Source organism: Panthera tigris, chromosome C2, assembly GCF_018350195.1.
Source record: "Panthera tigris isolate Pti1 chromosome C2, P.tigris_Pti1_mat1.1, whole genome shotgun sequence".
Lineage (NCBI taxonomy): Eukaryota > Metazoa > Chordata > Mammalia > Carnivora > Felidae > Panthera > Panthera tigris.
In genome coordinates, this window is record NC_056668.1 from 130,366,884 (window position 1) to 130,391,262 (window position 24,379).

The following is a 24,379-nucleotide window of genomic DNA, read 5'->3' on the forward strand; positions in this document are numbered from 1 at the left end:
CAGGGTAGGTAATGAGCCAACCAGGACTGTGGTTAATTGGCAATATTTTTCAAATTAGACTTTTGTTTAAAAGCAAATTACATATTTAACAAATTTCTGCTCATTTCATTGCCTATGACTGCTGTTTATAATGTAAGGATCAAATTAGGATCTTTGGCCATCAAGGAATAAATGGACTGGCAGACTAATTCAACCATGTGCACAGGATATACTTTGGAATTAGGCAGGGTTTGAACCCCATCTCTACCACACATCAGCTCTGTAACCTTCGGCAAGTTACTAAACCTCAGTTTTCTCATCTGTAAAGCACAGGCTATGGTGAGTACTATATGAGATAACGTATATATAGTATGTGACACATAAAAGGCCCCATATGGTAGTATTTTAGTAGCTACATTTTGTTGACTATGTTGTAAATTCTATGCTTCATACAGTAGGTAAGCATGGCACAGTGGTTATCACACAGATTAATAACAGTCTCTGGGTTCAAATACTAGTGCCCAGGTTACATGTATAGGCCCTCAGGGGGTAATGTTTTAGGCATGTTCCTATAACCTAGATTCCTTGAGTTGCTAATTATTCTTTCCCGAATGCCTGGATTCTTATTTGATTTTATATTAAGTTAGAGATGTGACAGTAGTGGATATTTTTAAAACACTAGACTAACCTTGGCTATTACTTTGTACTGCAACTGTGAAATAGTTTACCTGATGGCGCTTACAATTAAAGTTACTTAACCTCTCTATGATCACTAAAATAATAATAATAATAATAATAATAATAATAATAATGACACTTAAGTCATAGGGTTCTTGTGAGTTTCAATGAGTTGACTCATGTAAAGTGCTTATAACAAAGCCAAACACCCCCAAAAATATTAGTCAATATTATTATTTAAGAGCCTCTTTCTTCAGGTAAAGAAATGTGCTTACATTACTCATGTATTGAAAGATCTGCAACCATATTCTCAATGACCTTTGTTTCTGTGCCTGACTTGGTCAGGGCCTGATACTGCAGAATGGCTTTTGTATTCAACTCCCTCCTTAAAAAACACTAGAGAAGTCTCCTCTATTTCATTTATTCCCACTCTAGTCTTTATTATTTTGTAAAAATTGTAATTATTTTGGAATATTTTGTGTAATTATAATGACTACTTGTAAATAGCTCTTATCCCTCTGGAATACAGTTGGAGCCTCTAGAAGACACAAAATTTTCTGGAATATACATCCTTTATTTTGTAAGATCAAATAGAGATCCCTAAAACATAGTCATACATAGTGAAAAAAGTGACAACTTGAAATCATATTTTATGATGAGAAAGACCACCCAAACAATTGGATTCCAGCACACTTTAATTGTAAGTGCCATCAGGTAAGCCATCTCACAATTGCAGTGCAAAGTAATAGCCAAAATTAGTCTAGTATTTAAAAAATACCTACTACTCTCACATCTCTAGTTTAAAATAAAATAAAGTAAGAATCCAGGCATTTGGGAAAGAATAATTAGCAATTCAAGGAAAGTAGGTTTCCCCTAGTTAGCCCCTGAGGTACAGGATATTTTAACTGGAAATCATGCATTAAACAGACTTTGATGAACCAGTTACCTCAGTTTGAATGTGAAACTGGAAAACAGTGCAGTTGAAAACCACTGGACTGAGGGGTAGAGCAACATATCTGTGTTATTTGGCCTTGAAGATTAGGCTAATGAGGGCTACTGTTCCCACCTACAGCCTTGCACATCTCTACCTTTGCACAGGGTCATTAAAAATTAAATAGAGAGTTCCTTCAGCAAAATTGTAGATTTGGTCTTTATAAGTGGTGCTCCCTGGAGTTGTGCAGTCCACAGCCTGCAGGGCGATACATGGCTGTTCAGAAGTCACCTAGTATTCTACGCTCTTGTATGGTATAGCACAGAAATTTTGAATGAGGTAGGAGAGAGAAGTTAAATAATTATGGGGGCGTCTGGGTGCCCAGTAGGTTAAGTGTCTGACTTCGGCTCAGGTCACGATTTCATGGCTCGTGAGTTCAAACCCCACATCGGGCTCTGTGCTCAGAGACTGGAGCCTGCTTCAGATTCTGTGACTCCCTCTCTCTCTGCCCCTCCCCTGCTCACACTCTATCTTTCTCCCTCTCAAAAATACATACAAACATTAAACAAATTTTTTTTAAGAAATAATTATGCTTGTTGGGGGATCTGGGTGTTCAATCCGTTGAGTGTCTGACTCTTGGTTTCAGCTCAGGACATGATCTCACAGTTCATAGGATTAAACCCTGCATTGGGCTGTGCATTGGCAGCACAGAACCTGCTTGGTATTCTCTCGCTCTCTCTCTATCTGCCCCTCCCCGACTTGTGCTCTCTTCATAGTTATATATCTCTATTTATATTTATAAATGAATTAACTTTCAAAAAATAGTAATAATTATGTTTGTGAAAAACACATTCTCTAGTTACATGTGTATCTGAAGAAATAAATTTTGGCTTATTTTCAATTGTCCTAGGACTTTACAATGTTGTCTTCTCAATAGATACTCTGCCAGTTCCTGTTAAACAAACAAGATGTGAAAACCATTTATGCTTAATATAGAAGGTTCATTAGCATAAATATCACTAAATGTTTGAGATATTAATTTCTCTATATACTTACAAGGCAACTGCAGAGCTACCCTGCAGATCTGTAAGCTGTGCAGTGGTTTAAAACTTTTATAATTCAATTTGCTACCACCTGGGGCAAGGGGGCTTTGGAATGCCAAGATACTGAAACTCCTTAATTTCTTGGCAAGACTTAAGTGAATTCTAGGAAACTCCAAGCAGTCAGCTTAGCACTAATAGATTTTTAAAGACAAATGCATTTAACATTTATGCTCAATGGGCTTTTTAAAAACAAAGCAATTACTTACATGGCATTAATTATCTGAGCAGCCTCCTCCTGACAATTCAAATTCTTGTCTTCCAGAGTCATCTCCGAATATCTACACATCAGGTGCTAAAATAGAGAACAACCCTGATGCACCTTAAATACTCCTCTTAAGGCATGAAAGGGCATAAAACTACCAGGGGTCTTTTCTGATGTGCAGCATTAATGACCATGCCTGGGAGCTTGAAAATAAAACCCACCGGTAACTATTTTTCCTTCTATAAAGGGTTACAAAAAATTGCATGGTAGCTTACGCAGCTTATGCTTGTCTCTCCAAGTTCATCTTGCACTGCCTGCTCTCTCACTCCCTGCTACCCACCACGGGCAGGCCTCCCATCAGCTCCAAGAACACACAGGCTCTCCCCGGCCTTGGGTCCGTGTCCCCACTCCTGGGGCCAGGACTAGGGTGGGACAGAACGAGGCACTCACTGCAGGTGCAAAACTGAAGGGGCACCAAAAGACTCAGTAACCAAGATAAGTCATATTTTAAGGCAATATTATAAAAAATCAAAATTAATGCAAAAAGCCATGGAGAATACAATATCAAATGTTTACATCTTGCCATTTGCAACATGGATGGATCTAGAGGTATAATGCTAAGTAAAGTAAGTCAGAGAAAAACAAATATCATATGATTTCATTCTTATGTGGAATTTAAGAAACAAAACAAACAAAGGAAAAAAGAGACAAACAAACAGACCCTTAACTATAGAGAACAAACTGCTGGTTGCCAGGTGGGTGGGGGATGGGGAAACGTGACGAGGATTAAGAGTACACTTACTGTGCGATGAGCACTGAATAATGTACATACAGAACTGGTGAATCACCGGATTGTACACCTGAAGCTAATATAACTGTTAACTTTATGTTAATTATACTAGAATTAAGAAAATAAAATAAATAAAACTTTATAAAGACAGGGCCCAACCCTGAACATGCACCAGACTACCTCATTTGCATCACCCTAATCCCAGCCCTGTTGGATCCTGTCTTTGAATTTTTGATATTTTGTTACCATGGACTTTTAGAATTTTTAAAATGTTTATTCATTTTTTGAGAGAGAGACAGAGTGTGAGTGGGGGAGGGGCAGAGAGAGAGAGAAGGACACAGAATCAAAAGCAGGCTCCAGGCTCTGAGCTGTTAGCACAGATGGGGGGCTCAAACCTAGGAAACGTGAGATCATGACCTAAGCCAAAGTTGAATGCTCAATGAGCTGAGCCATCCAGGTGCCCCATTAATTTGGATTTTTTACAAAATGTTTATTTTTTTATTTTGAGAGGGGTGGGAGTGGGGCAGAGAGAGAGAGAGAGAGAGAGAGAATCCCAAGTAGGCTCCATGTTGTCAACACAGGGCCCAATGCAGGGCTTGATCCCATGACCCTGGGATCATAACCAGAGCTGAAATCGAGAGTCGAATGCCCAACCAATTGAGCCACTCAGGCGCCCCTAATTTGGATTTTTTAAACACTGCAATCAAATGTTATTTATCCTGATTACTGAGTTTTTGATGGTCTCTTTAATTTTGTCCAAGGGCAAATGCCTTACTCACCTCACGCTAGTCCCAGCAGATCCCCTTGGATTCCTTTCAACTTTTTTTTTGGTATGCTCACAGCCCCATCAGGGTGGTTTTGATGCCAACAGTTAGTACCTGTGCCTCTTTTTCAGCGCCCTGCCCTTAGGCTAATGGAGCTGGCTTTGCATAGGGAAAGTTATACATAGCGAGAGCCAAAAGTCCCTGGGAACTTCTACCTCCCTTCCGTCCCCTGTCCTGCTCACCCCACTTTTCCTCAGGGGCTTCTGTAGAGAGCACATTGCTGCATAAGAACCCTCCCCTCCATGTCCCCCTTTACAAACATAATCTGACTCTGGGCTCTGTCCCCGCTAATTCCCTGTGATTCCAACATTCTCTCAGGCTCTTTACATGTCTGGGTGTTTCTCACCATCTCACTGGTAGAGAAATGTAACCGACTCTTTCTTTGACCACCAAAGCCATCCCCTTCCCTTACTTTACAGCATCCTGTGTGCTTTCTTCCTAGTGTTCCTGATAATGTATGATTACTTTTTCTTGGGAACTGGGTCCTCTTCCCAGCAATCAAATTGCAAAAGACGGGAGCCATAGGCCTTCCTTTCAGCACCTTCAGCATCAGCACTGCGCCCAGCACACAACTGATGGGTGCACATCAAGTCAGCATCCTTGTTTCCTGCCAACGTAGAAACTGGACGCAGACGAAAAGGTGTGCCCATTTTTGAAGGTGAATGACTATTTGTGGGTCCACTTAAAATTAGTCATAAAATTAAAGGAAATTTGCCTGAGGCATTCACAAAAGCCTAATTTAAAAAACAAGAACAAAAACAAAAATCTCCAATAGGGTACTGTTTGCTTTTTTTCTTACCACCAGAGGTAGATTCTCTGCATCAAAATTTTAATCTACAGGAAAACAAAATAAATTCACCTGATCAATAAAATGGATTATTAAGACCCATAACAAAGGAGTGGAATAACAAAGACTCAGTGAAAACCCCAGATTTTAGTAGTATTAGTAGCGCATTCTTGCCTTAGCAGAAATCTATTTGCAAAGTAAACCAAGAGCTCTATGGGTCAATGTTGAGTTTGGGCCAAAAATGACAATCCTAACTTCTCATATCTGGGGCTCCAGGGAACTGTGGAGTTCACACACCTTCTTTTCCAAAGAGATTGTCTGACTAATAATTTCCCTCAGCTTAAAAAAAAAAAAATCTTATTTCTCCTTTCTCACTGATTCTTGATGCATCTTATTCTCACAGCATATCTTCAAGTTCTAGAATGTATATAAATGCTAATACATGTTTCCCAGTATCCCTTCCATTTTAAATACCTGTAGTTGTTCATCAATGTAAGGGATTTTTAAAATTTCTATAGCAGATGGTCTCAATGAAGGACTCTTGTTCAACATGCTGTAATGTTTAAGAAGAAAATTATTTTAAGAAAAGAAAAAGAAAAAAAGAAAAGAAAAAGAAAATTATTTTTCAAATGAACTAAAATATAAGTACAATTTAAAATTGTTTTTGTGGCAACATATTTATTTCCATACCGTTCCATGATGGTATTCAGTTCTCTTGGGTATCTCTGGGGGAGAGAAGGCGTGTCACCTTCAACAATTTTTAAAACAATGGACAAGAAATTGGAGCCAGTGAATGCATGGTTCATGCAGCACATCTCATATAAAATGCATGCCAGAGACCTAAAGACAAAGTCAAAGAAATTAAATAAGGAACAAATGCCCTATTTTAAATTTGATCACCATATAAAACCTTGGATGTATCAGGGCATTGGTTGTGAGACACTAACATATCCTTTGATTTTTTTGTTTGTTTAAAAGCTTCAGTACTATATTTCTTTTCCATTTATACACATGTTTAATAAATGAAGAGGGTAAAGTGAAAAAAAAAACTTACAAAATGTAAGTCTGAATGACCATTTTTTGTCAGAGGAAAACAAACAAACCTACTATGTCTGCACACAGTAGGGTAAATAAACATTTGATCAATGTAGTAAGGAGCCTCTATGAAGGAACAATAAAATACAGCTAAATATCTTCCTAAGGCAGTTTTGTTAATTATATGCAAAATAAAATTTTAATTTATCAGCCTAAACTTCCCTCAAATGTATATCCAAGCATTTTGAAAAGGAAGCTAGCATTCTTTATTAGTTTTCTGAATAGAATCCATTTACAAGTAGGGTGGAAAAGCAGCTACTTGTAGCTCACATTAAAATGTATATAATTCTCCCTTTGAGGGTATGAAATAAGAGTATTAAAATTCTAGATCAGTCTGACACTGATAGGATTAACCATGCAAATCAGTAACCTCTAAACCAGCAGAATAATCTTTTAAATAACTCTGCATCATTAAGACAAGTAAGGGGGAAATCTTGCCTGAACTTAATATTAAGAAAGAACTGTACTTCTCCTAAATTAATGGATTATTTTTAATCTCATGAGTATTTTGGATTATGTAACTAGCCAGGTCTCCCTTTTCATGTAAGTTGCTTGAAAAATCAGGAATAAACTTACAACCAACCTTGTGTAAGTTGTGTTTTATGTAACTTTAAACACTGTCCCACTTTCTTATAAAAGGTAGTGTCTGTATAAATAAATATATAAATGAATACTATCATTTTAACCATTTTGTGGGTATCATAAAAATGTTCACTAATAAGAGAATCCTGGATATACTGAATACAATGAGATGTTTCTGTTTCAGCACATAACAGTAACACTAAACATTTCTATCTAATTGGTACTTTACATATATTACAAAGCAGCTTCCAGATATAACTAAACAGAATCTCATAACTTCATAGTGACGTACAGCCACTATATTTTTCCCATGCAACCTGGCTCTAAGAAGTTAAACGGCTTGATCAAATTCATAAGGTATTTTCCCTTCCACATTCTAGACTATTTTTATTACAGAATGCCAGAAAGAACGAGGATGTTAGGAAAAAACCCATGATAGTGACTAGAACACCAAGATCAATGTAAATATTATAAACTATGAAAATTAATTTTGTACCCATCCATAAGATTATTAAATAATGTAGCACATATTTAGGTTTCTATACTAGGAAAAATTTCCTTCAATAAATGTGAAATAAAGACATTTTTAGACAATCAAAAATTAAGAGAATTCATTGCCAGCAGGATAGCACTAAAAACAGTCCCAAAATGGAATTCTTCAACTTGAAGAAAAATGATTCCAGGCAGAAACAAGGAATGCAGGGAGGGTCACACCTGTCAGAATGGCTAAAATTGACAACACAAGAAACAACAGGTGTTGGTGAGGATGCAGAGAAAGGGGAACCCTCTTGTACTGCTGGTGTGAATGCAAACTGGTGTAGCCAGTCTAGAAAACAACATGGAGCCTCCCCAGAAAAGTTAAAAAAAGAACTATCCTATGATACAGCAATTGTACTACTAGGTATTTACCCAAAGGATACAAAATTGCATATTTGAAGGGGTACTTGCACCCAAATATTTAGAGCAGCATTGTCAACAGTAAGTCAAAGTATAGAGAGGGCTCAAGTATCCATGGACTGATGAATAGCTAAAGAAGATGTGATATGTATATATAAATACATATTGAAAGTTTATGCCTTTATTTTGACATTGAGAACAAGATAAGTATGCCTACTATCACTACTTCTATTCAATATTGTAATGAAAGTGCTATTCAGAACAATAAGGCCAGAAAAAGTTAAATGAAAGTGTGTGTGTGTGTGTGTGTGTATAAAATGACAAATAAAAATACAAATATACAGTAATTATGTTAAATGTAAATGTATAATGTTTCAATTAAAAAGACTATCAGACAGTAAAAATTATATATATAAAGATTAGAAAAATATATTAAACTGTCATTAGCATGTCAACATGGTTATGTACATAAAAGGTCATTTCAATAAGCCTGTGACAAACATTTAAAAAACGAAATGCATAATGCCATTTACATTAACATCATACAGTGTCAAATACCTAGGAATAAATCCAATGAAAGATATACACCCTACGCTGTAAACCACAATACATTGCTAAGAGAAATTAAAGAGCCTAAAAAAGTGGGGGCAGGGTGGAGGGGGAGAGATCCACATGTGTGGTTTGGAGGAGTCAAAATAATGAAGATGTCGATTTTTCCCAGAATGACCTATAGACTCAATGCAATATCAATCAAAATCCTAGCAGACTTTTTGTGGGAATTGACAAACTGATTCTAAAACTTACATGGAAATGCAAAGGGACAAAGATAGACATGGTACACTGGAGGTCTTATATTATCAAATACCAAGATTCATTATAAAGTTACATTACTTATGAAAATGTGATATTAGCAAAGAAGAAAAAATAGACCATGGAATGAAACAGAGGGTTCAAAAACAGATCCACACAAATTCAGTCACTTGACTAATGCAAAGACAAACTGCACTATGGTAAAGAAAAAAAAAATGATCCTTTTAACAAATTATGCTGGGCCAACTGAATACACATATGGAAAGTAATATATGTGGACTACTATCTCACACCAGACACATGCACAAAAATCACCAATTTTTACTATGAAAAATAAGATCATAAAGCTTTTAAAAGAAAACAGGAGAATATCTTCCTGATCTGGGGGTAGGCAAAGACTTCCTAAACAAAACATAAAAAAACACTGGCAGTAATGTTATGCACTGATAAAATGGACTCCATTATAATTAGGAACTTCTGTTCATGAAAAGACACCACTAAGAGAGTGAAAAGGAAGAAACAGAGTAGGAGAAGACATTGCAGCTCAAATATTCATCAAAGACTGGTATCCAGAACTGGTTAAAGTTCATTAATTTATTAATTACAACTCCTACCAATCAATAAGAAAAAGGAGAGAACCCAATGGAAAAATGGACAAACGACCTGAAGAGACGCTAAATGGCCCCAAATCATGAGACGTTTGACATCATCAGTCATCAGAGAAAATGCAAATGAAAAGCACAGTGCAGCACCACTATTCGCTTTGACCGTAAGAATTGGTGAAAATGAGAAAGACAATATCAAGTCAGTACTTGTTACACTCTGAGAAAAGTTTTCTTAACAAAAAGAGAGGGGAAGGCTACACATTACTAGTAAAATATAATCATCAAATTGAATCAAATACTTTTATTTGGGTGGATATGTGTAAAATATTTGTGTGTTATAAACTCTGCCCCAATATGCTGACTTATTTTCCCCAAAGAAGAGTCTAATTTGAACCTTGAGAATGTTTAAAATAGTAGAGCTACAGGTCTACCAAGATTTGCTAATTCTAAACTCTCATTGTATCAGTGAGAAAACCAAAACTCAGAGAAAGGAAGTAATTTGCCCAGAAAGGTGCCATATTAGATGAACTTGTTTGGTATTGGTATTGTTCTCATTCAATATATCTTTAAAATGTTTTCTAAAAAATTTACACTAACTACATACACTCTGCTATGTAATCTAATGTACATGTAGTAATTTTAACACTGAAAAAAGGAATGAAACTCACAGGTCTAAGTGTAGAAGGCTATCAATCACTCAGCACCCACATACTCTTCTGAGGATTTAATTCAGCTCCTCCTGTGGGCTCACAGTCTTCTTCAGGCCTTGGGTTAAAAGCACAACAATGCCAGATAATCTCTCCTGGCTCTGATAGGTTGAAAGGGCTGGATGAGAGCAACAATCTCTGACACAGGACATTTTGAGCTGACTTGGGAGCAGACTATTATATTACCTCTATCAATAATACAAGTGGCAACAATAATAATTGTAATCAGAAAAATACTAGTTGAGGGGCGCCTGGGTGGCTCAGTCGGTTGGGCAACCGACTTCGGCTCAGGTCATGATCTCGTGGTCCATGAGTTCAAGCCCCGCATCGGGCTCTGTACTGACAGCTCAGAGCCTGGAGCCTGATTCACATTCTGTGTCTCCCTCTCTCTCTGACCTTCCCCCATTCATATTCTGTCTCTCTCTGTCTCTAAAATGAATAAACGTTAAAAAAAATTTAAAAAAAAGAAAAGAAAAATACTAGCTGAAATTTTAATAGTGTTTACTATAAATTAGGCCCTGTTCTATATTCCTTACATATATTAACTCATTTAATCATTCTCAGAACATTCCTAATGAAGCAGAAACTATTATTATCACTCCCATTCTTCAGATGAGGAAACCACAAGATTAGGTCAATTGTTAATGTTTCCATATTGAGTAGCTGGTGGAACTGGGATTGCAACACAGTTTGTCTGGTTCTAGAGACATGAAGTCTATGCCATCCTGCCTCTCAATGCTGTATTTCTGATCATTAAGGGCTCTTTTGACTTGGAAATCATGGCTAAACCAACGGAAGACCTTCAGGCAGGGGCTGATTTCCCAAGCTTACTTTGGGTTCTACCTGGAACCATAAGTCATCTTCAGGGATCCCTAGGGAGGCCTGCAGGGCCATGCAGGGCATCCAAGCCATAGCATCCAATGCAGGGCATCCAAGCCATGGCATCCAAGACATGCAGGGCATCAGACCATGGCAAATATAGGGGACACAAACAATGAGACCCTCTTTGGCAAAAGGAAAGGCAGGTAGGCAAGTTTGGCTTTTGTTTTTCTGTTGCTTCTCATGGAAAGGGAGTTAGTGGTCTATTAAGTACAATGAGTCGATAATGAAGTCAAACTCTACTTTTATGGAGACATAACTCTACCAAAGCCACATTTGATGGATATACTAGGGTTATAAAAAGCTGTGGAATTATCTGGCTAAACAGACTATAGAACAATTAGATGTAGAGACTAACTTAGTAATCAATTAATTTTGATACAAGACTATTCTCTTTCTTGGAAATCCTCTCAGCTTCACTAAAGGCATTCTGTTTTCCATTTACCTGTCTCATTTTGATCTAGTGAGATTTACTTGCACTTGAGCACATGGAAGAGTGACTTGTAGATAGGGACCTTCCCCGGTCCCTGGGCACCTGCCTGCAATAGATATAATCTGATTACAGACACCACCAGGACACTTTGGGCAAAAGATTTTTGATTATCCTGTTACAAGTTTTTTTTTTTTTTAAGTTTATTCATTTTGACAGAGAGAGAGAGAGGAAGACCACAAGCAGGGAGGGGCAGAGAGAGAGGGAGAGAGGGGATCCAAAGCAGGCTCCAGGCTCTGTTCTGTCAGCACAGAGCCCAATGTGGGGTTCAACTCACAAACCATGAGATCATGACCTGAATCGAAGTCAGATGCCCAACTGACTGAGCCACCCAGGCGTACCTATCCTGTTACAAGTTAAAATTTATCTACTATATGTACATTTTATTCTAGTAACTATACATCTATGTACCTATGGTTTTAATTTTTTTCCAATTTCCAGCTAAACATTTCTAATGGGAATAATTATATAATCTTGAACTCATCAATTCCATCCTTTTTGAAGATGTTTATCTTACTTGACTCCCAGTCTTAAATCTGGCAGTGAGGAGGTGGTTGAGGGGAAAGTAGAGGGCAAGTTGAAAAAAAGAAGGTGCATTTTATTTAGAAGTCTATGATTTGTATTCCTTTTTTTCCCCCCAAAATATAGCTAACTGTGAAGAAGTAAGCAAATAAATCCCTGAAGGAGGAAATTTAGCAGTGAAAGGGAAATCTGGGATCAGGTGCATGTGAAGCAAATTACACCTGAACTCCATAAACTCACCATCTGTCCAGCTTGACCAGAACTACCCAAAGGATTTCAGGAGCACAGGTTGATAATGAATTGCAAATGAAACTCAGATGTTGTCTTGTCTCAAGGAACTAAACTTACCCTTTGAAATCTGTCCAGACTCCGCAAACAGAAACCTATCCCACCATAGCAATGCATGACTCTGGTTGGGGCAGCTTTACTGATCTTATAGATATTTTTATTTTACATAATTGATGATCACCCTGATATCCATCTAGAAAAGAGTACACAGGGGCGCCTAGGTGGCTCAGTCATTTGAGCGTCCAACTTTGGATTTCAGCTCAGGTCATGATCTCACAGTCCTGGGGTCCACCCCCACACTGAGCTCCATGCTGGGCATGGAGCCTGCTTAAGATTCTCTCTCCCACAGCAGACCTATCCACAGAAACTTGGAAGGCCAGAAAGGAGTGGCAGGATATATTCAGTGTGCTGAATCAGAAAGATATGCAGGCAAGAATTCTTTTTTTTTAATTTTTTTAATGTTTTATTTATTTTTAAGACAGACAGAGCATGAGTGGGGAGGGGCAGAGAGAGGGGAGAACACAGAATCTGAAACAGGCTCCAGGCTATGAGCTGTCAGCACAGAGCCCGACGCGGGGCTCAAACTCACGAACTGTGACATCATGACCTGAGCTGAAGTTGGACGCTCAACCAACTGAGCCACCCAGGTGCCCCTGCAGCCAAGAATTCTTTATCTAGCAAGGCTGACATTCAAAATAGAAAGAGAGATAAAAAGTTTCCCAGACAAACAGAACTTAAAGCAGTTTGTGACCACTAAACCAGCCCTGCAAGAAATTTTAAGGGGAACTCTCTGAGGGGAGAAAAGATGAAAAAAAAAAAAAAAATATATATATATATATATATAAATACCAAAAGCAACAAAGATTAGAAAGGACCATAGAACACCACCAGAAACTCCAACTCTACAAGCATCATTACAGCAATAAATTCCTATCTTTCAGTACTCACTCTAAACGTCAATGGACTCAATGCTCCAATCAAAAGACATAGGGTAACAGAATGGATAAGAAAACAAGATCCATCTAGATGCTGTTTACAAGAGACCCACTTCAGACATAAAGACACCTTCAGATTGAAAATAAGGGGATGAAGAACCATCTATCATGTTAATGGTCAACAAAAGAAAGCTGGAGTAGCCATACTTATATCAGACAATCTAGACTTTAATATAAGGACTGTATCAAGAGATGCAGAAGGGCATTATATCATAATCAAGGGGTCTATCCACCAAGAAGACCTAACAATTGTAAACATTTAGGCACCAAATGTGCAAGCACCCAAATATATAAATCAATTAATCACAAACATAAAGACATTCATCGATAGTAATACCATAATAGTAGGAGACTTCAACACCCCACTCACAGCAATGGATAGATCATCTAATCAAAAAATCCACAAGGAAACAATGGCTTGGAATGACACACTGGACCAGATGGACTTAACAGATATATTCAGAACATTACACCCTGAAACCACAGAATATACATTCTTCTCCAGTGCACATGGAACATTCTCCAGAATAGACCACATACTGGGGCACAAATCAGTCCTAAGTAAGTACAAAGAGGTTGAGATCATACTGTGCATATTTTCAGACCACAATGCTATGAAACTCGAAATCAACCACAAGAAAAAATTTGTAAAGGTAACAAATACTTGGAGACTGAAGAACATCCTACTAAAGAATGAATGCACTAGCCAAGCAGTTAAAGAGGAAATTAAAAGTATATGGAAGTCAATGAAAATGATAACACCACAACCCAAAACCTCTGGGACGCAGCAAAGGTGGTCATAAGAGGAAAGTATATAGCAATCCAGGCCTTCTTAAAGAAGCAAGAAAGATCTCAGATATACAACCTAACCTTATGCCTTAAGGAGCTGGAAAAAGAACAGCAAATGAAACCCAAAGACAGGAAATAATAAAGATTAGAGCAGAAATTAATGCTATTGAAACCAAAAAAACAGAACAGATCAATGAAACCAGAAGCTGGTTCTTTGAAAGAATTAACAAAATTGACCAACCACTAGCCAGTTTGATCAAGAAGAAAAAGGAAAGGACCCAAATAAATAAAATCAAGAATGAAAGAGGAGAGATCACAATCAACACAGCAGAAATAAAAACAATAATAAGAGAATATCATGAGCAATTATATGCCAATAAAAAGGGCAATCTGGAAGAAATGGACAAATTCCTAGAAACATATAGACTACCAAAACTAAAACAGGAAGAAATAGAAAATTTGAACAGACCTATAGCCAGTAAGGAAATTGAATTAGTAATCAAAAATCTGCCAAAAAACAAGAGTCCAGGGCCAGATGGCTTTCCAGGCTAATTCTACGAAACATTTAAGGAAGAGTTAACACCTATTCTCTTGAAACTGTTCCAAAAAATAGAAATGGAAGGAAAACTTCCAAACTCTTTCTATGAAGCTAACATAACCTTGATTCCAAAAACAGACAGAGACCCCACTAAAAAGGAGAACTATAGACCAATTTCCCTGATGAACACGGATACAAAAATCCTCAAGAAGATATTAGCCAACTGGATCCACAAATACATTACAAAAATTATTTGCCACGACCAAGTGGGATTTATACCTGGGATGGAGGGCTGGTTCAATATCTGCAAAACAATTAACGTGATTCATCACATCAATAATAGAAAGGACAACAACCATAGGATCCTCTCAACAGATGCAGAGAAAGCATTTGACAGCATCCTTTCTTGATAAAAACCCTCATGAAAGTAGGGATAGAAAGAGCATACCTCGAGATCATAAAAGCCATATATGAATGACCCAATGCTAATATCATCCTCAATGGGGAAAAACTGAGAGCTATCCCCCTGAGGTCAGGAATAAGACAGGGATGTCCACTCTCGCCACTGTTATTCAACATAGTTTTGGAAGTCTTAGCCTCTGCAATCAGAAATACAAAGAAATAAAAGGCATCCAAATCGGCCAGGAGGAGGTCAAACTTTCACTCTTCGCAAATGACATGACACTCTATATGGAAAACCCAAAAGATTCCACCAAAAAACTGCTAGAATTGATTCATGAATTCAGCAAAGTTGCAGGATATAAAATCAACGCACAGAAATTGGTTGCATTCCTATACACCAACAATGAAGCAACAGAAAGAAAAATCAAGGAATCGATCTCATTTACATTGCATCAAAACCCATGAAATACCAGGAAAAAATCTAATCAAAAAAGTGAAAAATCTATAAACTGAAAACTATAGAAAGCTTATGAAAGAAATTGAAGAAGACACAAAGAAAGGGAAAAAGATTCCATGCTCCTGGATAGGAAGAACAAATATTTTTAAAATGTCAATACTATCCAAAGCAATCTACATATGCAATGCAATCCCTATCAAAATAACACCAGCATTCTTCACAGAGCTAGAACAAATAATCCTAAAATTTGTATGGAATCAGAAAAGACCCTGAATAGCCAAAGCAATCTTGAAAAAGAAAACCAAAGTGAGAGGCATCATAATCCCAGACTTTAAGCTATACACAAAGCTGTAATCATCAAGACATTATGGTACTGGCACAAGAACAGACACTCAGATCAATGAAACAGAATAGAGAACCCAGAAATGGATCCACAAATGTATGGCCAACTAATCTTTGACAAAGCAGACAAGAATATCCAAAGGAAGGAATAAAGACAGTCTCTTCAGCAGCAAGTGGTACTGGGAAAACTGGACAGCGACATGCAGAAGAATGAACCTGGACCACTTTCTTACACCATAAACAAAAATAACTCAAAATGGATGAAAGACCTCAATGTAAGACAGGAAGCCGTCACAATCCTTGAGGAGAAAGCAGGAAAAAACCTCTTTGATCTTGGCCGCAGCAACTTCTTACTCAACATGTCTCCGGAGGCAAGGGAAACAAAAGCAAAAATGAACTATTGGGACCTCATCAAAACAAAAAGCTTCTGCACAGGGAAGGAAACAATCAGCGAAACTAAAAGGCAACGGAAGGAAACAATCAGCGAAACTAAAAGGCAACCGACAGAATGGGAGAAGATATTTGCAAATGACATATCAGATAAAGGGTTAGTATCCAAAATCAATAAAGAACTTATCAAACTCAACACCCAAAAAACAAAGAATCCAGTGAAGAAATGGGCAAAAACATGGATAGACACTTCTCCACAGAAGACATCCAGATGGCCAACCGACACATGAAAAAATGCTCCACATCACTTATCATCAGGGAAATACAAATCAAAACCACAATGAGACACCACCTTACACCTGTCACAATGGCTAACATTAGCAACTCAGGCAACAACAGATGTTGGCGAGGATGCGGAGAAATCCTCTTCTGCTCTGCTGGTGGGAATCCAAATTGGTGCAGCCACTCTGGAAAACAGTATTTTTAGTCCTCAAAAAACTAAAAATAGAACTACCCTAAGACACAGCAATTGCACTACTAGGCATTTATCCACGGGATACAGGTGTGGTGTTTCAAAGGGACACATGCACCCCCATGTTTATAGCAGTACTATCAACAACAGCCAAAGTATGGAAAGAGCCCAAATGTCCATCCATGGATGAATGGATAAAGAAGACATGGTGTATATATATACAATGGAGTATTACTCGACAATCAAAAAGAATGAAATCTTGCCATTTGTAACTACGTGCATGGAACTAGAGGGTATTATGCTAAGTGAAATTAGTCAGAGAAAGACAAAGATCGTATGACTTCACTCATATGAGGACTTTAAGAGACAAAACAGATGAACATAAGGGAAAGGTAACAAAAACAATATAAGAACAGGGAGGGGTACAAAACAAAAGAGACTCATAAATATGGAGAACAAACTGAGGGTTACTGGAGGGGCTGTGGGAGGGGGGGATGGGCTAAATGGGTAAGAGGCACTAAGGAATCTACTCCTGAAATCATTGTTGCACCATGTGCTAACTAAACAGATGTAAATTTTTAAAAATAAAAAATAAAATTTAAAAAAATGATTCTCTCTCTCCCTCGCTTTCTGCCCCTCTCCCAGACTTGTGCTTTCTCTATCTCTCTCTCTAAAAGAAAGAAAGAAAGAAAGAAAGAAAGAAAGAAAGAAAGAAAGAAAGAAAGAAAGAAAGAAAGAAAGAAAGAAAGAGTATACATAATTTAAGCAGTTGAATAGAGAGTAATATAAATTTAATAAAAGAATAGTGGGATTTGCTTTAGTGTGTTGTATCCTAAATGAAAATGTGTACTGAGGTGGAGTTGAATATCAATATAAACTTTATCTAAATAAAATGAAAGACACTGGACTCCTTAAACTAATACTTCAGAAGCAGTATTATATAGCAACCATTTTATAAGGGCCTAACATATCCCAGAACCTCTATTAGTTCTCCCTGAGCTTTAAGACGTATACAAATCACCCAGGGATTTTGTTTAAATTTTGATTCTGAATATTTGGGGAAAAGTGGCAACTACATCAGAAGCATAGTTTCTGCATCTTCCTTAAATTCACATGGAAAGCAGAGCAGCTAGAGAGCAAAACCATTTTTGAAATGTTGACCAACATTTTCAACAAAGTTAGGTGGCAAGGTGTCCCTTGAAACCTAGAAATACAAGGAAGTGGAGAGAAACCACAGCCACCATGTGACCTGCACAGTATCGGCATCTTTGTGAGAAGAAGCAGAGGGAATCAATGGAGCAATTGAAGGACCCCATAACAGAAGAACTTCAAAATGGCCCCAAATTACTTACTGAAAAGCACAGTAGACCCATTCAAGAATAGCTTCTGAAAGTATTAGGGGATCTGCCCAATCCAAAAGCTGCATGAATGCAAGAAAATCCCAGGGTAAGCCCTAAAGGGTCTGGAGCAGAATATTCCAGGACTGTCCAATACAATTTTTTGTAATGTCAGAAATATTCTATGTTTCTGTACACAATAACCAGTAGCCACATGTGGCCACTGAGCACTTGAAATGTAGCTAAGGTGTCTGAGGAACTGAATTTTCAAAAGAATATTTAATTTTTTTAATGTTTATTTATTTTTGCGAGAGAGAAAGAGCATGAGTGTGGCAGAGGCAGAGAGAGGGAGACACAGAACCCGAAGCAGGCTCCAGGCTCTGAGCTGTCAGCACAGAGCCTGATGCGGGGCCTGAACTTGTGAACCACGAGATCATGACCTGAGCTGAAGTCAAACGCTTAACTGACTGAGCCATCCAGGCACCCCTCAAAAGAATATGTAAAAGCAAAGGTGAATGTATTCTTTCCACCCTATCATCCAAATATACTATCATGTTTGCAGGAAAACTCACAAAAATTTAGAAGTAAAGTTTGGGTGAATTTCGTCTTGTACATACCAGCTCTTTTTAATTACTTTCTTCCAGCATTGAGCACAATGTTTGAAAGAAGATCATCTGCTCTTCCTCCTGTGTGGTGGTCCTATGTCCTCCACACCATAAAAATTTGGCCAATGGAAGAACAGAAGATGGAAGCAACAGCAAGGGGAGAGAGGAGGACAGGGAGATCACAGCGTGGTTGAGGAGAAAATGAAAGGGAAATGTGTTTTTCTTTTGCATCTTTAGCTACTCTCGGGGTCATGATCACAGATTCCATATAAACTATAAAGTTTGGGAAATGAACACGGGCAGTGTTCAAAGTTGGGGTGAGAAGGTGGATTGGCAATGGAAATGATGATTCAAGTATTCCTCCATTGCCGATTGTTATTCACTCAGCCGCTCCATAAAGGCTGGATACGGCAACAGCCTGCACCGCTTCACATTTTGATGGAATGGCTGTGCTCCAACTGCTTTAATCATCTCTGGTAGTTTCCATAGGGTCTTTTAAGATGGACAGAGCATTAGGAGTACGGAATATATGAAATTAATACAAGGCCTGCCTATCTCCCTTCTTTAGGCTCCACCAGCCTCTCCCTGCTCCAGTCTATTTTTTAACACTGTTTAACAGAGGAAACAGATAAATAAAAATCTTTAATTCCAACAGTAAGGCCTTGGGGAGAACAGTTCCAAAGTGGTGGCATCATGAGGAGCTCAGCAGACCTGCTCCTTAGCAAAACAGCCGTAACTAGTGAAAATTACCAAAACCCCCAACAATTTAATGTCAAAAATTGTCTTAAGGGCATACTGTAAATGAGGAGACATTTATTCAGAAAAAATCTATTAAGTCTCTGTAAAAACAAGAGTTTGTGGCACTTAGCCACTCCCTCAGCTTAATGTGACAAAAATTTCACTCTGAGCAAGTGTGGCCAAGAAGATGGGGTTCCCCCTTCCTCCAGAAACCAGTCATGGGCTTGGATATCTCTCCAGGAGGAACAAGCTTCTGGCATTTCTCATCTCCCCAGCTTTGTTATACAGATTAAATGCCAGGTGAGTGTAACCAAGACATTAAGGGCTCCTTTCCTCTACCTAGTTCCTACTAGTAGAATGGGGGCTCTACACCAGGAACAGCAGGCAGAGAATACTGGGGTGCCCTGATCACCTTTGCTCACAGGGTAGAGGTTCCACCCCAGAAGAGGCAAGCCAAGAAGAGAGGCTACTGCCCCTGGCCAGTACCCTGCTCATGAGCTGGAGTGTCACTCTAAGAAAAGTGGGCCATGTCCCTACCTCCATCTCCTGAGCAGTGCTCAGATATTTTGCCTAGGGCTAAGACAGGCCATAATAAGAGAGGGTTCAGAAGCTCTCCCCAAAGGGACTGATTTTATTTGGAACAGAGTGTAGGAAATTTAAGCCTAAACTCCACTCTCAGAAATGATGAAGATTTTGGTGGCAAGCAATTAAGAGGAGATTGGCAGTTTCATGAGCACAATAAGCTACTTCACCAGAGAAAATCAGGGAAAGAGATAGTTAAAAATATCCAAATTTCAAACCTGAAAGACTGGCCTCAAAAACTACATCTGCAAAGAGGCTCAAATTTAATTGGAACAGACTGGAGAGCAACCTCAAGGCATTGTTGAAAATAATAGAGAAATGAGTTGGCAATTAGTTAAGGCTAACAGCTGGGTGTAATACCAGCAGAAACAGCTCAACAGAGAGATAGGGAAAGGGACAGAGAGCCTTTCTAAAACCACGGTCATCCCAATGCTCACTGCACACGTGCCCAAGGCTATACTCTTTGAGGAATGACACTAGAGGTTTCACATTGGAAGGGAAATAGGTTTCAGTAGAATAATCAGGTATGTCACTAAGTGAATAAGGAAGCAAACAATAGCAGGGCACCTGGGTGGCTCAGTCGCTTGAGCACACAACTCTTGATATTGACTCAGGCCATGATCTCACAGTTCATGGGATCAAGTCCCATGCTGGGCTCCATGTTGACACCGCAGAGCCTGCTGGTGATTCTCTCTCTCTCCCTCTCCTTCTGCCCCTCCCCCACTCATGCACTCTCATGCTGTGTCTCTCAAAATAAATAAATAAACATAGAAAAAAAAAGAGAGGCAAACAATAGCAATCCTCAGAGAGGTGGGAGGAATACGAAGAATAAATATTCAGAGTTGATACAATGCATTATCTAAAATGTTCAGTTTTCACTAATAATGAGATATGCAAAGGAAAATATCCATATACAGAGAGGGAAAGCAGGAAATAGAAACTAACTGAGAGGTCTCGGATATCAGATTTACAGACAAAGACTTCCAATCAACATCATAAATATGTTCAAAGAACTAAAACAAACCATGTTTAAATAAGTAGAGTATGATATAAATGTGACACCAAATGAAGAATATCTGTAAAGAGATAAGAAATTATATTGAAAAAAAAACACCAAATAGAAATTCTGTAGTTGAAACGTACCATAACTGAAAGAAAAAAATTCGCTACAGGGGCTCAACAGTAGACTTTAACTAGAAGAAGAATCAATGAACTTGAAGATAGATAGACAGATATTATACAATCTGAAGAGCACAGAGAAAAATTAAGAAAAATGAATAAAGCCTTAGAGAAGTGTGGGAGACCATGAAGCACACCAACATATGCATAATGGGAGTACCAGAAGGCAAGGAGAGAGAGAAAAGAGAAGAAAAAATACACAAAGAAATAATGGCTGAAAACTTTTCAAATCTGAGGAAATACATCAATCTATATATCCAAGAGGCTCAACTGACTCAAAGTAGGATAAATGCAAATCCACACCCATATACACTGCACCCTAAAAATGCTTAAATACAAAAACAAAGATAAAATCTTCAAAGAAAACATTAAATAATGCTTAATAAACATTACTGGTTGAAAAATGATTGTATCCAAGTATAGAATACTATGCAAACATTTAAATGATATGTAGATATATTTTGTTAATGCAGAGCAATATTTCCTTTTGCTAAGTGAAAAAAAGCAGGTTGTAAAATTATAAACTGTATAATTTTTTTTTGTAGTGACAAATACATTTATTTGGATAAAGTGCTTAGCACATTAACTGTCAATCACAGAGTAAGCACTCTATAGACAATTTTGGTTCTGTTGCTGCGGTTGTATTATGACCTTTAGTAAAACTGACCAGGCTGGATATTATCTCCAGATTTTATATCAGTCATTTCATGCTAGTCATTGAAAGCAGATATTAATATCCAAATCTACTGCACTTGACTGAAATGTTTTCCTACTTAGCTTCTGTTGGGTGAAAATAATGACACCAGTTGTCACTCCCTAGGAAGGCATTCTTTGCCTAACAGCTTAGTTCTAAATCCACACAAGAATTTCTCAGACCATGGGAAGGTGAGAGAAATGGGCTCTCTTGCTCCAGAGCTTCCTTCACCAAGATGGAGCTGTTGGCTGCCAGCTACTTGCAGGCCCCACATTAGCTACACGCACTGCTGCCAAGTTGGCCTTGCTTTCCTCAATCCTTCACCAGAAAACAGACTTGTTCTCCACCTTGGCCCCTTTCCCTGCCCAGTTTGGGAACACTCTCCTATGAGGATACTTTCTTAGTTCTGGTAGATCAGGCAGGTGCCAGTTCTTTGTTTTCTTCTACCTGTAGCTAAGCCTTGTCTGACATTTCTGCCCAACATCACTAAAGTCTGACTTAGAGTGTGAACTAGACTCCTACCATGTCTCTTAAGCAGCCAACCCTTGGAGCAGATCTCTGAGCAAAATCCTGAGAGCTTCACATTACACTCTGATACCCCTACTATGCCCACCATCATTCCCTCCACTAAAATTGTCCAAAGAACATAGGGGCACAAGATTAAAGAGCCATCTGGTTGCCTTTCACAAGAGAGATAAGTCCAACAATGAAATATTCTGTTTCTTTTCTGTTTAATTATAGAACCATTATTCCAATAGTATTGTCCTTTATTTGTTTCTCCTACCAAAACAATAAATTCTAACTATTCCAAGTCTAAATCAGTTTAAAGAGCTGCCCTAGGAACCCAACTCCTATATTATATTTTTTCTGTGGGGGAGAAGTGTTCAGCAACTGCTTATACAAATCAGCAGGGTTCAAAGTACTGTTCTCAATGAACCTAATTATCCTAACCTTCCAGTGTTTATAAACTTTTGGAACCTCACCCACTTTTAAGAGAGAGACTTCTCTGTACTTGATTGCTATAAATAATTGAATCCCAAAAGGTTTAACAGATTGCAGAAAGAGGATAAGGTTACAATGGGCAAACATTAACAGATGAAATATAATTAGTAGTATACCAATTCTTCATTAAGTATTATAGATATCATAAGTACAGCTATTAGTGTTAAAACAAAACACCTGTCAGTTATTCACAAGTATTTCCAATTATAAGAAAATATTCCACAGTAAACATATGTTACACACTGAGATTCGGAAAACAAATTCTCAACCCCATTCAATCTATTTTTTCTGAGTGTCTCCCAAAGATTACTCATCACACTTATGTATATGCCATTATAATTAATAGTTCTCTGTTATTCTTTCCACTTTAGGTTTGGCAATAGAAATTTCATTACCAGATAAGCCTGTTTTGATTCAGCTACAACTAAGGTAATTACCAAATTCATAATAAGGTGGTTATTTGGGGTCAGGGTGATGATAAGTCCTTAGCTTGTACTTGCTGAATAGTTAATAATATCTGCAAGGAGAGCTGACCTAATGCTCACAAAAAATACATTAAAATTCTCCTGCATTTTTATATTTGGGAGGTTTTAGGTTTTTTTAAGTTTTGTCTGAGACAAATACCATTTTTATAAGCTTAAAACATTATAGCAATACTATTCTTATTATTCTATAGCCCTGTAATTCTGATATTCTTGATAATTCCTATATTCTTTATGATATTCCTATAATTCCCATATTAGGAATATTCCTATAATTCTTTATGCAATACTGATATTCCTATAATTCTTTTGCAATATTAGGAGCAGGGTTTTTTTTTTTTAATGTTTATTTACTTTGAGAAACACAGTGTGAGTGGGGGAAAGGCAGAGAGAGAGAGAGAATCCCAAGCAGGGTCCCTGCTGTCAGCACAGAGCTGGATGTGGGGCTCAAACTCATGAACCATGAGATCATGACCTTAGCTGAAATCAAGAGTCAGATGCTTAACTGACTGAGCCACCCAGATGCCCCTAAGAGCAGATTGTAAAAAAAGAACTACAATAGACCCAATGAAGACCAAAAGAACTGTGTGCTTTTTACTCTTCCGTCTGTGGGTCCTGTTGCCCAAGTTTCTGAGGAGACATACATCTGATTCGGCAAGCAAATGTAGATACCTGACCAAAAGAGCCAGCCTTCTTGCTACATGTAATTCCAAAGGCTTAGCAATGGGCTTCATAAATTAATTTATTCTTAATTCAAATGAGAGGATGTAACATCTTCCTGACGTACCATGTAATTTTAATTATGAAGAAATTATAGATTTGAACCTATTTTTAAATGTCCAAATAATAAACAAAATTAAGTGCAAAGAGAGTTGTAAATATGCAACCCAAATCCAATCCAAAGCCCAAGATTGATCTTCTCGAACTGAAGAAAGCTACTCAAAAAAGAGCAAGAAGACTTCCTAAGGGGCATCTAGTAGTAGATGCTCGATAAAGCAAAATCTAAAGAAACTCATTCCCTGGAACATACCTTTGTGGTTTTTGTTTATTTTGTGTTTGTTTTGGGAGGAGAGTATTAGGGGAAGGTTATGATAGAGGAAAGATGGTAGGTAAATTGGAAAAGACCATCAGGGTAGAAACGGGCTAACAATGAAAAAATAAAAACCACTGAAGAATGTAGAAATGAATAATCACAAGAATGAACTG

General features: G+C 37.9%; 1 protein-coding gene across 14 annotated transcripts in view; it reads right to left on the bottom strand.

Annotated features, from left to right (window-relative positions):
- NEK11 (NIMA related kinase 11) overlaps nucleotides 1–24,379 on the bottom strand; it is a 291,065-nt gene that overhangs the window by 176,661 nt on the left and 90,025 nt on the right. For all 14 annotated transcript variants that reach the window (XM_042998267.1, XM_042998263.1, XM_007087384.3 and 11 more), the window contains 3 exons: nucleotides 5,985–6,134; nucleotides 5,769–5,847; nucleotides 2,898–2,983 (listed from right to left, as the gene is read on the bottom strand). In XM_042998267.1, coding sequence (XP_042854201.1) covers nucleotides 2,898–2,983; nucleotides 5,769–5,847; nucleotides 5,985–6,134 — 315 coding nt within the window. The remainder of the gene's footprint in view (nucleotides 1–2,897; nucleotides 2,984–5,768; nucleotides 5,848–5,984; nucleotides 6,135–24,379) is intronic.